This window comes from Mesocricetus auratus, unplaced genomic scaffold, assembly GCF_017639785.1.
Source record: "Mesocricetus auratus isolate SY011 unplaced genomic scaffold, BCM_Maur_2.0 Super-Scaffold_100020, whole genome shotgun sequence".
NCBI classification, from domain to species: Eukaryota; Metazoa; Chordata; class Mammalia; order Rodentia; family Cricetidae; genus Mesocricetus; species Mesocricetus auratus.
In genome coordinates, this window is record NW_024429201.1 from 42,051,039 (window position 1) to 42,068,065 (window position 17,027).

Consider the following 17,027-nt stretch of genomic DNA (forward strand, 5'->3'; position numbering starts at 1 on the left):
TATAAAGAAGTAATTGGCTTTGGAGAAGAATGCCATGGTAATGAATACCTGTCTGCTTATCATCAACAACAGGTTTGGCCCTGGCGCTGCTGCAAGGCAGAGGATCTAGACTGGTTGGCCTAAAGTCTATCCATACTCCTAGGTCTGATCAAGCCTGGAGATACAAGATAAACTGAGATACAGAGTAGTATCTCCCTGGAGCCTGGGAGACTACAGCCCAGGCAGTAGCCCTTTGATCTGGAATAATGACTGACAGAAGGACAGTGTTGAGTATTCTGAGAGATGCTCCTCTGGAAATTGGCTGGATCAGCCAGCTCCTTATGTGGTCTTGGCTCTTGTCTAGTCATCTTTCCTAAACCTGTGTTACTACAGGGAAGGGTTCCATAGTGTGCTCCTTCACAAATGTACAATAGTCAGCTCTTGGAATCTTTGTGGCCATCATTTCAGTCGCCACCTTTTCTTGTTTTAGGATCCTCCTCTCCCTATGTCTTGTATTTTGCATTGCATCATTTTTAAAATCAATAAGATAACCACACATCCAAAGAGAGCATGCATGTCAAGGGGCAATCTTGAACAAAGGTGCCTGTCTCATTCCTTATGTGGGTTTGCCTGAAAGCTGGATATCAGGATTCTTCATGAACATTTAAGGAGGCTTCAAAGAGGAGTCATGTAAACATGGGGTTCCTTTATGTGGGTGTGCCTGATTGTATCAGTATCCAAATTTATAATTAGGTACTGTAGGTTACTCAGGTCTGTTTTATGTCTCTTGTCCAGGGTTTTAATTGTGCACTATTTCATGCTTAGGATAAAATTAAATTATATCAACTACCTTTACTTAAAGATAGCCTCTATGACCCATTCATTGTATAATCTCCCCTAAAGTTTGTTATTCTTATTCTAATTATAGACTACAGGTTACAAATCATTTGTAGTTATCAAATAAAAAAAAAGTCAAACACTGTACCCAGTGTTAGGAAAGACTTAGCATTGGTCAACCTTGCACGACCTGAATACTGTCTTTGTAAAACCTTAAGACAGTGGTTGCCTGCCCTCTGCTTTAGGTGGCCCTAGAAAATAGAATTCTACATTTAAAAAAAGAGATGTAGACTTTAGAGTCCCATAAAACTAGGTTTGAGTCATAGCTCTGGAATTCAGTTTCGAGGTACTAGGCTACTCAGTAGACCTCTGGAATAGTCAATTTATTTTTCTATAAATTGAGTCTGTTAATTAAAGTTGTTATTTTTAATCCATATCCCAGGGAAGTTCTAGTTTATTGGATAGATTGATCATGTCTTTCTATCCCTTTTCTCCCATGGGACACCAATAGACTTGGGGAAATGGGTTAGAATCAAAAAGGAAAGGTATAAATTGCATAGATAAAGGGACTAAGCCAGGGGGCAACTGCAGACACATCAATACATTCTTACAAATGGGAAGTACGAGAGGATAGTGGAAGCTGACGTGCTACAGAGCAGAGAAAGAGGTAACTTGAGAGCCTGAGGGTGGACTCTGACTGTGCAGAGCCCAATGCAATGCCAGTCTGAAGATTCTAGCTTTGTACCTAGGCTGACAAGAGATGTTGTGCAGCTCACAGTTGACATCCCAGGGCTTCATTTCACACAGAAAGTCAATATGCCATCTCAACATTTAAATGAAGGGTAAGAGGTTCACAACAAAGTAGAGAATGCAGGGAGCATAAAATATTAGAGAATACACTTGGAACATATAGTTTCTGCATACTAGGAATTCTAAAAAGAGACAGCAATACACACACACACACACACACACACACACACACACACACACACACCCCTGGGCACAACACTGCCATTTTGTCCCAAATAGAAACATTCTAGAGATACAAGGAAAACCCTCTTCAGTGCTGTGGAGAATTGTGAGCCCCACCTCACCACAAATCTCTGGCATCTTCCTCAGAAAACCCTGCATGCTGTTGAGTAATCCAGATCACAAAAGCTATTTGTTTAATTCAATTAAATGGCATGAGGAGAACTAAGTCCACAGTAGCTTCTCTCCAAAGTCATATTTATCTGATTTTTAATTTCTTCACCCACAAATTGTTTTCACTGTATTCTTAGTGATTATCTATACATATTGTCATTCATGTTCAATTTTGTGAGAAAAGAATACATCAAAATGTTAATCAATAAATACTAAAATTTCAAAATATGAAAATAAAATTTCAAATTTCAAGAAGAGCTCTAATTATCTGAGTTGCTCTATTCTCTTGAGAAAAAAACCTTTGCTTATTCTCTGTATATCTATCCTTAAAGTATAGTGTAAATTTGAAAGACAATAAATACTGTTTGGAATCATATCTTTCCTTTCTTTGCCTCCATCTATCTTCTACAACATGTATTCATGTACAGGTACATGTACACACACACACACACACACACACACACACATCACTATTTCCTTTTGATCATGAATAAGTGTTTAATAACACACACATGCGCAGGTTACATGTCATATATTGCACATTTTATATACATACTATATGTGTTTTATATATGCTTATAAATGACATATTTCTGCACATGTGAATATTTTAATTATGTATAAAGAATGTCATATTAATGTATATATGTATAAATTATACAATATATAGATATGTGCATAATATGCTTGTATACACACAAAAAGAGCAAATATCTTTCATGAAATTATGAAATATTTTAGACTAGATGTGTTTAAGATTCTGTAATATTTTCATACATATTACAACATTATGGAGATAGGATTCTAGTCAAAACATGAAATTCGTTTATTACTTGTAGGTAATTTTACAAATAATTTTACATGTCTGTGATTTAATAGTTCCCAATCAAATAGGGTAAGGTGAGTATTTTCTACTTGTAATATCATATTAGCACTTGAAACAAAATTTCATTTTTTGTTTTTTCAGATTATGAATGCTAAACCTGATATAAAAATGACTCCCAATTTTGTTCATACAGCAAAGGTATAAAGTAAACACTCTTTTAAATCATCCTTGTTTATTCCTACCTTCTGAAATAATCTTCTCATCAAGTTTTTATTATTTAAAGTCAGACACTAAACAGGGTGGCGGAAGTGAAAGGATCCTGGAAAGTTGGAGGCCAGCTTTGTCACTCAGTAAGTTCCAGGTCAGCCAGGCTGCTCAGTGATAGCCTATCCACAAACAAAACAAAATCTAATGATCCTGTACATATGAATGCATGTAAGTAAAAACAGAAGTTCAGATAGTGAAATCTAAACATGCAGAGATAGATCTGCATGGAGATAGCTGCAAACTGGATGCCTTGAAGCATTCATGGGTGGTTTGAAGTCACATTCTTTATGTTCCATCTCAAAGCCCAATGAGAATGTAGGCTCCAGACAAGTTCAGAAAGTGAGCTTTGAACAGAGGTGAGGCACAACGTTCAGAGAAAGAGGATGGAAGGCCTCTGAGCAGAAGAAACAGTTTGAAGAAGAGGGCTCTAAGTCTAGTAGCGCTGTCACCAAAGGGCCAGCTAGTCCACAGAGGTAAGTGACACGTGTAGCCTTTCTTAGAAGTATGAGGGGAAAAATCCTACTCTAAAAAGTTCATTTCTGTTTCTAAACTAAATGCCAAAATCAGAATTTAAATTCATAAAAGAGTTTTCCAAGTAAGGAAAAAACAAAACCAGGTGAAAGCTGAATGTACTTTGAACTGGAGTCTTTTATACTGTGCTGGCTGCCCAGTAGTTCCTAAGCTGAAGAAATAAAAAAAAAAAAAACCATAAAATTAAAACATAAGTGTGTTCTGTCACAGTCCTGGAGGCTTTCAACTAAACATCCAAGATTTAAAGGGTCACTGGAAAAGAATAACTGCTAATGTCTCTCCCAAATGCCTGGCTGTTGGTAAAGAGCTCAAGGCTGCAGGAAGCATTTGTCTGTGTGTCTGTGACCCAAGCTCTTGTGTTTTGTAAGACATCTGACATATTGGATCTGGATCCCCATTAGTTACCTCATCTTGTCCTGATTATCTCTGTCAAAAGTCCTTCAGTTTTTCAGGTTTGGCTCTCAGTTGTCTGGGTACTATGTTCAAAGTCCAACATACCTACTTTGGATACAGGTATAGATTTATACGTATAAACTTCAAAGGAAAAACTGATCTAAACTGAGTAACTGGTATTGGCTAGAACAGCAAGAAGAGACAGAACCCAAAGTTCACTTAAGTAAAAGATCCTGGTAAACCAAATAAATGTCTCTGCAATAATATGTTTCTTTTTATGGAACTCTGTCATGCCAGTTTCAATAAAAGATTACCTTTAGTGTGTGATCTTGCACGACAAATACCCTTAGAGTCTGTATTGGATCTAATGAACAAATGCAATGTACTTAACTCCGTAGAGTTTTGTTGACACCATGGATGCTTTGGCTTTCTTTAGAGGTAGAGGAACACAAAGCCACAATTAGGAGGGAACATCCCAAGGAGAACCTGGTTGCTTCCAGTACCAGGCAGCATTAGTTTTCCTAAGTCAGATCCTGCAATTCTTGGAGGTCCTAGTGAAGGTTCCCAACTTGTCTCTATTGGCACCTATGCCCAACAGACTACAGGCAGTGGGATGGGATGATTCACACAGGCCGAGACAGACGATGACTGGGTAAAGACTCTGGCTTTTAAGAGTGGGGTTCTTCCCACAGCTCCATACCTTGGGGGATGCAAAGTTGCAAGCCTCAGAAAACTTACCAAGGAAAACAAAACCCATTGACAGAAGGCTCATGTAGCTTCCCAGTAAGCAGAAAGCACCTTATTCCTCTACCTGCTACCAGATTTGTAACTTTGTTTTTTTGTTTTTATCACTGAACAAACCTAGAAGTAGAAGTTATATTTATTCTTTATGTACAACCAGTTTTAGTAATCTACAGTGGCAAAGTTGTTTCTATAACCCTAGTTGGTAATATTAACAGCATGGCTGTTCCACGAATCAAATCATTTTTCAGTGATCCTTCTTGAATACAAACATTGCAGAAAAGGGAGAAATGTAATTAACTGGGCAATATTTTTAGTCCCAATGTTTCATGATGGAACAGTCTGGCAACATGCTTCTGCAATGTGTAATCCCTCCTCGATTTTGCTTGCTAAGTTTTATGGTGTTGTGTAGCACTGAACAGTGTAATAGAAGTGGCACGCCATTCTGATATCCTCCAGCAGTATCAGAGGCCTTGCCCTAGCTTCCAGGAATGCTTCAAAGAGACAGACCGTATCTGCTAACCTTGTTTGAGAGCTGCTATCTCCTTGCCAATAATAATAGCTAGTAGCTGGTTGTTCCAGGTGTATTCAAGGGTCAATTTCTGTTCTCCAGACTTACTCAGACTTACTCCCAGACAACTGTAAATGGCCATCCCATGATAACATCCTGCAATGTTACCCGAAACACCTATTGAACCTGTCTCCCAGCTCAACCTCTCCCTTTGCCTCTCCATCAAGTGTCCCTTCTAAGAGCACACCTGAGAAGATTCATGCTGTCATTTTTTTGTCCACAGAAACAAGAAAAAGGGCCTAGGAAAGTTGTTTGTGGGCATTTTTGTTTTTCTTTTAATCTGGAGGAAAGCAGTGCAGAACTCATGAGTAACAAGCTCCTAGGGGCTCAGCTGTAGGTGTGGCATGACTCAAGCTCTTGCCTGGCAGCATTGTCAGCCAAAGCCTGCTGTTTGCTGCTATTCTTTCTTTCACCTTCCTTTGCTCCTCCACGTCAGTTCCTTTCCCTCCATTCATCTCAACTGCACCATGGGCACTTAAAAGTGGGTGACCAGAGTAGCACCCCAAAGCTCCCATGGTCACCCATAAATCTTCTAAGAAGGTACACTTCCCTCAGTGTGTGCATAGATTTTTTTAACCAATGAAACCATGCTTTGGGGAAAGTTAACAATCAGAAGCATGAAGCTCCTACCCAGACTCATGCATGCTACATGGGGTAGAGAAGGAGAAACTCAGAGATGTACCCATTTTGCTAATCAGTCTGCCTATTTTTCTTCTTCTTTCAGGAAACAATAACTGCAGAACAAAGAAACTTGGCTAAAAGGAAGTGGAAAAAATGGTCAGGGAAAATGGAGGACACTGCATGTCATCCAGAAGACCCAGGTTTTGTGGTGGTGTTTCTTTTCCAGGAATGGGAAATGGTGTAGAAATAGAAGCTACCTGAAGTGGAAAGGGACTTCCACTATGGGTACCTGGAAATTCTGTAGAACTCCTAATTTTACCTACTGTCTGAGATAACAATCATCTCAGATCCCATAGCATTGTTCCTTCCTCATATGATTCAACCTTAGCACTGGATATTTTATGTTTATGTAACCCATATTGTGGGGCAGCCTAATACTTGAGAATCCCCCTTGTCTTGGCCTCTGGAGTCTAGTGGTCAACCAGTTTCCTTCTGCCTCTGAAGTTCCCTCTCAGCTATCCATTTTTAAAATTTTCTCTTTTTCGGTATTTTCCCAGTGAAAAGTCTTTAAGTTCTGAACTACAGGAGAAGCAGAGGGGATGAAAAGGCTGTAAAACATAGAGACTACCTCTGCTCACTGGTATCAAGCATATGATAACAGGACTTTCTCCACGAGTGACCTCTTTCATTAAAGCACGAAGTCCCTTCTCAGGTCTCTACAGGAACCGCCCTCCCAGCCCCATCCAGCTACACACATCAGCCTGCCTTTGGCCTTGTCCTGTGAGCAGGAGAAAGTGACCATGTGCTTTCTTTTGTGTTTCTCTTATGGTATTATAAAAATCTCTGATATCTCCTTGTAGTAGAAAACTGATCCTGAATTGTAAAGGGAAGCCTTCCCGCCAGCCTGGTTCCAGAGCCGCTTCAGTCCCAAATAAACACACAGAAGGATATATTAATTATGAAGCTGTTGGCCTTACTTGTTTCTTACTGGCTAGCTCTGACTTAAGTATTTATCCCATAATTGCTAATCTAAGTATTTCTCTCACTGTAGAGGTTTCTGGGCTTCCTACCCCATGGCGTTACATCTTGACTCTCAGTGTTTCTCCTACCCAGAGTCCTCCTGGACTCCTAGTCCCACCTACCTTGCTTCCCTATTGGCCAACAGTGCTTTATTGACATATACACAGGACTTCCCCCATCATCTCCTCTTTTCTGTCTAAACAAAAAGAAAGGTCTTAACTTTAACATAGTCAAATTATATATAACAGAACAGTTATCAGGTAAGAACACAGTTACAATATTTTGTCTATTAACATTTAGTAAGATTTAAAGAAAATATCATCTATCCCATTCTTGTGAGTCCAAAGCTATATGTAGCTTATCTCTTATCATAACTAAGGAAAACTATAATTATCTGTCTTCAACTCCATCAAACACCACAGAAGGTTAATATCTAAACACTAGGATTGACAGAGACATCTTGCTACCTGGACAGTCACCCAAAGTTCCTCTGTAATGTTGGGGCATCCATCTTCAGCCCATAGGCCACAATGTGTCCAGAAGGTTTCTCAGCAAAGCAGGAAATTTAAAAACTGTCCATCTGCATTGGCAGCCTGTCAGTCATTTCTCTGTGTCCTGTAGAAAGTCTCGTAGACTCTTCCATGAAGCAGGAACCCTGTAAGACTAAGTTTAGCAGTCACTTTCCTGTGGGTCCTGCATGTCCAGATTATACAACAACAGTCAAGCAGTATAGGCAAGAGCAGTTTCTTGCCCAAATGGCTAATCTCGCCATGTTGAAAGCAAACTCCATAACAAGTTTCTTCGATGCCCATCTTCCTCTCAGACGTAATTGGTGATGCCAGGAGCAGACAATTTCTCATTGTCAAGAACAACCTAAAATATTTTAAATGCCATTTTCTGAAGGTCTTTGAAAGGTTTGAAGACTATCTATCTCAAATATATTTCTGTATATCTAGAAAACCTAACTTACCTAACTAATTCTGACTATTATAAGTAACTATCTATAGTCTGTATTCAATTATGTTTTAAAAGATCAGTATAAGCTCCATACTTAATCAAGAGGAGAAATACACACATCACAAAATTGACCTTGAATTTATCAATAAATGAAAAACCATACCAATACAAAGTACTCATTTCCATACCATAATCCCCTTTTTCCTTTAAAAAGAGATTGGTTGTGATCATTAACAAATTATAAGCAACTCCATGTAAATGAAAACAAAGATTTACAAACAAGATGGGAATTAGGACATCGCTCATTCCAAACTGCTTCGTGCTGGAAGGAGGCGGCACTGTTCATACCATGGGGATCATGACAAAACTCAGAAACCTGTACAAGTCCATGTTTTCGGGGTTTGTAAGACTGCATCAGCTTAGTTGTTTCAATTGTTGGAACACCTGGTCCACTGCCTCCGGGGGTCTTGGTTCATCAAACCACAGAAGCCTGGAAGGAATCCTCAGCTTTTCATTTTCTGTAGAAACATAAACAAAAACTCCTTTCCCAATTAATATAGCCTCCTGTGTGTTTATTTGCGACTGATGGGGCTCTGGAACCAGGCTGGCGGGAAGGCTTCTCTTTACACTGAATCTTTTTTTATTTTTAAGGATAAATAGTTACAATGTGCACAGACATTGTTGTAGGAAATTCCATTTCTGTCTTAACATAGGATCCTAAGATCTCCACATGCTGATACCTTCTTTTCATGGTCTCAGTAACTCTTAACTACATAGTGAAGTACTTCAACTTCTTTGAGATTGGTTTTTATTCATGGCCATAATGTGCTGGACAGCAAGGTTCCACTAGTGTGAATTCTGAGTCAAGCAAAGCCTGAGAAATAGCATTGTTGTTCTTAATGTATTCTGCCAAACTCCTTATAGCATGCCTTATCTGGCTTTTCTCTTTCCAACTGTGAAAACACAGCACTCCAGCGCATTGACTCAAGACCGGAAAGGAGGATGCTATTGCAGTGACACAGGCTTTTCTGTGGCAAGCTCCAGCCAACAGTGGCTGCATGCTGGGCTGGCAGATTCTTTGGATGAGCAGTCAAAGGGATTATTGAATTTCATGCCCAGCCCCAAACCAGGAAGTGCTGCCTAAAATGAGCTCAAGACAAAAGCAATCCAACGTCAAAAACAAAGCCCACAGTATCCAGAAAAGGATGCAAGAGTTTACAATCTGTGCTTATCTGCTGGTTTGGATCAGAGCAGGCAGGCTCCTGCATGTAAAACATTAGTAAACTTCCAGACTTCCAGAACTGAAAGGGAGAGAGAGAGCAGAGAGAGAGAGAGAGAGAGAGAGAGAGAGAGAGAGAGAGAGAGAGAGAGAGAGAGAGAGAGAGAGAGAGAATACATCCAAGTGCATGCTCACACTCAGAGACCAATTTGTTTTTATGATCCTTTTTCTTATCTACCGTTCAAATTTAGGCTAGATGTGAGTTAATGGAAGATTGAAGAAAGGGTGTCTAATTCTCCAAATTCTTAAGGAAGAGGGTCTAGACCACGCCCCAGTCCTGCTCTCCGGTTGCACAATCCCTAGATTGGCCTGGACAGTCGATCTGGGAACTGCAACCTCAGGCTCCCCCTGTTTGTGTTCCACCGAGAACCCTTCCGTTCTGGGGCCAGCCCAGGGAGAGTCTCTGCGTAAGAACCCGGAGTGGAGGGTGTACAGTTGTTGCTCTGGGCCACCGAAAAGTTCTGAGCTGTGGGCAGGCAGGAAGGGGAGGGCTCGGCGGGGAAGGGGGAGCGGGGCGCGGGCTCAGGGCTGGGTCGGAAAAGCCGCCTCACTGCGCCCTTCTGCCTCTCCCGTCCCGGGCTCTGACCGGGGCCTCCAGTCCAGCTTCTGCGCCTAACCGGAGGCTGAGCCCCTAGCGGCTTCGCCAAAATGTCCCAGCCCGGCCCGAAGTCCGCCGCCTCTCCCAGGCCCCGGCGTGTCGCCGCAGCCCGCCACACCCAGGAGGTGAGTAGCTCTCCTGTACGAGCCGCCGGGCAAGCGACAGGGGCCTGGCTCCAGAAGTAGCCAGCCGCAGTTCTGGGGCGTCGCCCAACCTGCCGGGGTTTGGCATCTTCCAGGGTCCGGAAAAGTGATCTGGAATCAGTGCTTACGGGAAATCAGGTGTCCCGGGGGCTCTCCAAACTGGGTGGTGACATTGGTGGGGTGGAGGGGATTGTGGAGCAAAGTGGGCGGTACCCATGGGCGTGGAGGGGGAGTAAAGTTCACTCGGCACCTCCAGAATGAGTGGGCTCGAGTCGCTGAACACAGGGGGCCTGTCCTCTGTGTGAAGTCGCCCCCAATCCTCTCGTAGGGAGTGGCAGCCTGAAGAACCAACACCTCTTTCCTATCTAGCTTCGGGCCAAATCCGATGGGGCGGGGCCGCACTAGCGGTGGGCGGGCCCAAAGGCCCCCCCACCCCTGTGTCCTCCCCATCTGGCAGCTGTGAGGGGCCCAGACCGGTGCCAGCCAGGTCCCAGCCAGGGAGAGTCAGCCTGGGGCCACCAGCACCTCACTCTGCGTCCTCCACGGATCCCCAGCCGCGCGACTCAGAGCAAGTCAGTGGGTTGTCGCCATGGCATTCGCAAGCTGGTGGTACAGGACGGTAAATAACAGCAACCTGGCCTGGGCAGGACTGGGAAAGGGGTATATTTACTTTGTCCCTTTGGGTAGTAGAGAAAATACTGTCAGAAGTTTGAAGGGGCAGGGGTGCGACCTCCTTGCAGACCTTCTGGTAGGCTGGGGCCAAAGGAGGAGGCTCGCCCTTCTGTGGTATGCGGATGCTCTCTGGGCTGTAGAGTCTCTGGGGCGAGGTGCACCAAGCTCACTCAGCTCGTGCAGGCTCCCAAGTTGAACGGAAAGTAATCCTTAATTCGGCCCTTTGGAACGCATACCTGGATACATAGACAAGAGTCACTGGAGCCCAAATGTAGTTTTTCAACTGCTAAGTAAAGTTAAAAACTTAAAAAGAAAAGAATGTTACACGTGAAGTCTCAAATTCGGAAGAGGAGGGAGGGGAATGGAAAAGAAGAAAACATCAGGGAGCCACTGTGATCAATAGATACTTTTGAAAGCGGTGAGGAGAGAGGTGAACAAGGGGCTGGGATGGGAGAGAGAGAATGAGTATATCTCACTACCCTATTTTACTTGACCAGAGGACAAACGTGTTCTATTTGGTTAGGGCACTGATCATCGGTCCTACCAATTAGGTGTGATACCCAATCAAGCTGGCTGGCACTTGTAATGTTTTGAACCAGGAAGTATAGGTTTAACATTACATTAAAAACAGACAAACAAGACTTCACAAACACTTTGTTTGAGAGTCATAGTTTAATTTATGGCAAGAATTTCAAAACCTTAGGTCCACCTTCCTTTTAGCACGTGGCATGGAAAAAATAAAGACATAGTAGCCAGACAATCTTTGCATCTAGAAACTTTGTGTTCAAATTAGAAACTGGTTACATATGCAGTGAGCATTCACTGGTCACCCAAGTGTGCTAGCTTTCAGTGCACTGTAGAGTCCTCTTCTTAACTCAAATGGCAATATTTTCAATAAGTAAGTCTGTTAAAATGTGCTGTTAAATCTGTAAATTAGCCAAGATAAGCATAAGGACTAGACTCACCACGCATGCCACATACGTGTCTTCGTGAGTGTTCATCATTGCACTTTTCTGTGCTATTTAAATGTGTAGTTTTGTTGATGTGACTAAGAGCAAAAGTTTGCTTTCAGTCATGACTGTCCCAGAATTCTTATCAAAATGTTCCCTTTAAATTATCTGCAAATATGGATGGCAGGTGTTCTACTAACATCAGACTTCTCCATCCAGGCTCAGCATTGTCTAAAGGAAATTGTGTCAGACTCCTTAGACAAAAATAGCCTAAATTTTTCCTTTTAATACCTAATGTACTATGCTAGACACTTCATGGAACTATTACTTAAATACTTCTGCTTGGTGGTAACTTTCTAGAATCTTCAGCATGCCTGTGATCAAGCTCTGACTTTACTCCAGGAGAAATGTACAGTGAGCCACAAGCAAGTCTTAAAAAATTTAACGGCCACATTAACAAAAATATTTTGAGGTGAAATTAATGTTAGTAACATTTTTGTTAGCTCAACCCCACCCTAGTTTACATTTTAGTGTGTAATCAGGTGCTAACAATTATGACAGTTCGCATCTTTTTGTGCCAATTATTCAACTTTGGATGTGATGCATATTTTATACCCACAGTACCTCCCAATTCACATTTCCCACACGATCATTCAGTTGTCACTTGGCTAGTGGTGTAGCGTCAGACAGAAAAGCTTTATGGGTGTCAGTTCCTGAACTTTAAAAAAAAGTCATTTATAAGTGATCACACATTGTTTTGAAAATTAAATGGAAGTCAGGTAGTACTTGCACTCAACAATGTACATATATAAAATGCAGCTTTAGGGCATGCAAACTCTGTCCATAAATCTATCTCCAGAGGTTCACTTAACCAATTTTTAATATACAGCTACATATACATGCACATGTTGTATATATTCTATGTATATAAAATATGTATACATGTTTTCATATGTGCAATAGATATATAGTTTGTTTGTTTATATGCCTATGAATAAAGATAAGCAGTCGGACCCTTTTATCCATGTATTCAGACAGTAATCAAAAGTAATTTTAAAAAATTGTCTTTACTGAATATGTACCAATATTTTGTCATTATTTCTCAAACAAAATAGTATACAACTGTTGAAATGCTTTAATACTCTGTACCATAAAACACATGGGAGACCATGCATAAGTTAGAGGTAAACATGATATTTTACTCAAGCCATTTGATTGTCTGCATGATTAGAAGTCAGTTTCCAAAAAGTACACGTCTGTACACATGTCCGTCTCAGAGTACCTCTGCTAAATCCTATAATTAGATACATTTAGTAGGTATCCTATAAATGCTAAAAACAATGTGAATCTAACTTTAGGCAGAATTTGTGTTCATTTAAGAAGATGCCTCCTGTAAAGTCAGCCCAGGAAGCAAATGTTGTCTATTTTCACACTGAGTCCCATCACTGTCTGAAGAATTTTCTGATGATAGTAAGAAAGTCACTTCATGATATATTAGAAAGCTACATTTAAAGACTATCTGATAAGCATCATAATTATCACACTTAAGAGTAACTTTGTGTTACATCAGTAATCAGAGTCCTGAGTCATAAGTTGATTCTATTATCCTGTGATAATTAAAGGTGCTTCTTGGTTTAATTGGATTCATAGCCACAGTGAGAGCATAATTAAGGAGCCCGGTCATTTGGAAGACTCCATCATTTCAGCCAGATTGGGCAAATTGTTGCAAACTTCACAGGCAAAACAGACAACTTCACTGCAATGAATTTTAGGGAAAAATTTTAATAAATTATAAGATCTGCACAAGGGAAGGTAGAAAGAATGAGGATGGTACATATCACTATTTTTTTGGCTGGCAGTCCCTAAATGGATCATTTTCCATTGCATACACTCTTTAGAACTGAGTCACATAGGATTACATTGTTATTTAGTCAGTTTTGGAACTTTTCAGAAAGTTAATTACATTATGCAAGTGCTTTTTAAAATGTGGTGTGGTTCTCTGGTGTGGGAACAGAAGGTGGCCATTTGCAACTCCAAGGTGGACAAGTGGGTAGTTAGTTCCAAGTAGGCTGTTTCCGGACCTTGCGGGGGTGTATCTGTCAGGCTTCATTTCCTCCACTTTGGGATATTCTTAATATAGAAATCTTATTATAAATCTTATTAGCATGACAGTGAAGTTCTGTTCCTCAAGTTGTTTCACTTTCTTTTTATGAAACTTTACTAAGAATGTTTTATAACTAAGGTAACTTTGAAAAATGTCTATTAGATTTTACCAGTTAAGAAAAATTTTAGGAACTGTTCCATCCGGTGAAGAAACTTGGTTGGATAAGTTACCACTTCAGATGGAGAGCCAGTTAATTCAGGACAGGAGTGTGTGTGTGTGTGTGTGTGTGTGTGTGTGTGTGTGTGTGTGTGTGTGAGTTGGGGGTGTCCATGAGCCATCATGTGCATGTAGAGCCAGATACATCCTACCTGCTGTGTGGCTTCTAGGAAGCAAACTCGTTTGCCATGTTTGGTGGCAAGTGCCTTTACCTACTGAGCCATCTCACTGGTCCATGTTATTTGATAATTTTTCCTTTGCTCCCACAACATTGGATTGTGATGGACACTCACTGTTTCTTTCTTTTTTTAACGGTTAATAAACTCTATCCCTCAGAGTCGTCTTTTCTGTGAGCTTTGACATTTTCAGCTTTAAAACTATAACAGCTAGGATTTTGCCATTGGGTGATTCTGTTGGGGGTGAGGGAGACACTCTTGAGATAAGAGTTAGCTGAAGTTTTCAAAATTGTTCTTAATAAAACCTTTACATATGATCATAATACAAGGGAGATGATGAACTGTCCCAAATCCACTGGCAACATGGTGTCAGTCTTGTTTTATGACCAGATCCTGCTCCCACACAATGTGTTTTAATGCATGTAAATTGCCACTTTAAGTGTTACATGGATAGCCAAGTTGTAGGACGTTGAAAAGAATGGAACTGTCATTCTGTATGCAGTCAGTTTTCGCTGGTGTGATCTGGGGTGAGACAATCTCATGCAGAGTGGTGTGCTAAAGCACCACACTAACATTACCATGGCAACTACCATGGCAACTAGGGCTCTTCATCCTTTAGGGAGAGTAAAACATTAAATTCTTCTTCCCTGGTGTTTCTTGACTTAGTTCTCATATTGGTTTTACCCAGCCAGACTAATGTCAAGAGGAAAAGAGCTACAGCATCTCTTTGTGTTTGTTAAGACCAGCTTTGTTTCTGAGGCCCTCTGTATTCCCTCTGCCAGTGCAGCAAGAAACATGGACTTAGACAATTCTAAAATCTCACTTTCTGCAGTAGCATCTTTTTAAATAACTCTTAATAAAAGCTATTATTAGCCAGTATTAAAAAAGAGCCAGACATTGGGCCAGGATCCACTTTAACAGTGAAAATATGCTGTGTATTGGGACAGGTACCATTCTCTATTAGATGAGGAGGAACCTAAGGGTTGAATTTTTACCCAGACCACATAGTCTTTAGGTTTCTATTGTATCGGTTTACCACATCGGCTAACAGAAGTGATTCTGAGCATCTAAGTCCCAGGGAATTTAAGACAGGCAGAGGCTTCTCAGGCAATAGGTACCATCAGAGAACAGTGAGGTAACCAGACTTGAGAAGTTAGAAGAAGCTACAATAACTGTAGGCAGGAGGGACTAAAGGAACTTCATGGTCACCTTGCAGAAGCCAAAATGACAATTCTTTAGGCCTGTAGCAGATGCTGTATCCTGAAGAGTCCCTGAAATCAGAGAAAAGTGGGGTGGGACAAAGTCACATCACTCTAGGTTAGTGACTCTCAACCTTCGTAATGCTGTGACCCTTTAATATATTCCTCATGTTGTGGTGACCCTCCAACTATAAAATTATTTTCATTACTACTTTATAACTGTGGTTTTACTACTGGGATGAGTCATCATGTAAGTACCTGGGTTTTTCAATGGTCTTAGGTGACCATTGTGAAAGGGTCGTTTGACTCCCAAAGGGGTCACAACTCACAAGCTGAGAAGAACTTGTTACCCAGACACTACTTATTTCTCACTGGCCAAACCATTTGAGAAGATCCATTCTGAGAAGTGGCCAGCCAAGATCTCCTGTGATGGCAGCAGAGGTGCTGGGAGGAACCCACCACAAGGTGCACAGCCAAGGACGACCCATGTTTTGAAGCCAAAGCAGCTTTCTGTCCCAGTCCTCCAGCTTGCTTGGTGAATAATCTCACTTTGACCAGCAGAGCACATACAAGCATAGACCTCTAAGCGTATGTTGTTATTTATTTTATTTTTCTTTTGGGAAACACCAACTTGTACAAGACCCTTTACATTTTTAACCTACTTCTCAGCCTTCCTTCTTTATCGAGTCTAGTGACCTAAAAAGATCTACCTTATTTCTAGAAGGATTTTCAGAGGTTGATGGAAATAAATGTATTTAAACAAGCATTGTTACTCGGGTTTCACCCATGGCCAGAAAAAGAGAGAATATCATTTCCATCTGGTTAGAAAAGCAATGTGTTTAGGAAGTCATCAGTGAGCAAGCGGCAATCACGTGGCAGTTTCTTTGCTTTACTGAGAGAGAGGCTGTTGTGAAGACAGGGAGGTATGGCCTTCCCTACAAAGGCTTGGAATTGGACCAGAAATGTCAGTGTGAAAATAGGACACTGGGCTCCATTGTTGAGTGATCAGTTTCTCCAGGCAATACCCATGGTGTCAGTTCAGTTGGTGTTCTGAAAAGTAGAGGTTTCTGTTATGGTGTCTACAAGAATCCCTTCAAAACCAACTGTTCCTGATCCCATATGCATAATAGAAGCAGCAGGGGGCCTTTAGAAGACTATATCCACTCCCTCACCTACACAGACACAATCTAATATCCTACACTCTGGCACAAGCTTAGAGCTTAGAGCTTGCACACTGTCCTGAGGCACTTCTTATACTACTGGGATTGCTGGTGCTCTGTCTTCCATTGTAGGCAGATGATTGTTTGATTCTCACTTTGTGTGGCACCGACTCTTGTCTGTGTGTGTACCTGTGTGTGTGTGTGTGTGTAGATAACACCAAGGAAGGTCCCCAGATGCCGCAAAGCTGAAGCCCAGCGGAAGTTCCTAGCTGGGTAAGAGCTACTGCTGCAACACTTATGACTCCTAACTTCCTCAGAGGTTTATGGCTTCGCTGTGGAAAACTATTTCAAGCATATATACATCTTAGAATGAGGACACAGGACAGTTGTCAGTGTCTGGGGTAGAAAGAATTTGGGGAATTATTCTTCCTTCATGTAAGACAGAAAAGCTCTTTATCTGCCATCCCTCTCAAACACACATCTGCCACTAAACTCCCATAGCATTGGCATTCTCTGTCTTTCAACCCTGTGTGGTTTCCTATCTAGCTCTTTACTGGCTTCGACTCTTCCTCTAACCCACATGTATTAGGTGTTGGTTAATTCTTTATAACAGATGGTTTTTGAATAGGAAGTTGTTTTTCTCT

General features: G+C 41.3%; 1 protein-coding gene across 11 annotated transcripts in view; it reads left to right on the forward strand.

Moving 5' to 3' along the window:
* Positions 1 to 9,428: 9,428 nt before the first annotated feature.
* Cast (calpastatin) overlaps positions 9,429 to 17,027 on the forward strand; it is a 104,515-nt gene continuing 96,916 nt past the window's right edge. For 2 of the 11 annotated variants that reach the window (XM_040728935.1, XM_040728934.1), the window contains exon 1: positions 9,466 to 9,888. In XM_040728935.1, coding sequence (XP_040584869.1) covers positions 9,814 to 9,888 — 75 coding nt within the window. In that variant the 5' untranslated portion in view covers positions 9,466 to 9,813. Of the gene's footprint in view, positions 9,889 to 9,977; positions 10,045 to 10,350; positions 10,526 to 17,027 lie in introns of those variants that run through there. The other 9 variants (XM_040728937.1, XM_040728936.1, XM_040728931.1 and 6 more) reach the window with 8 other exon arrangements.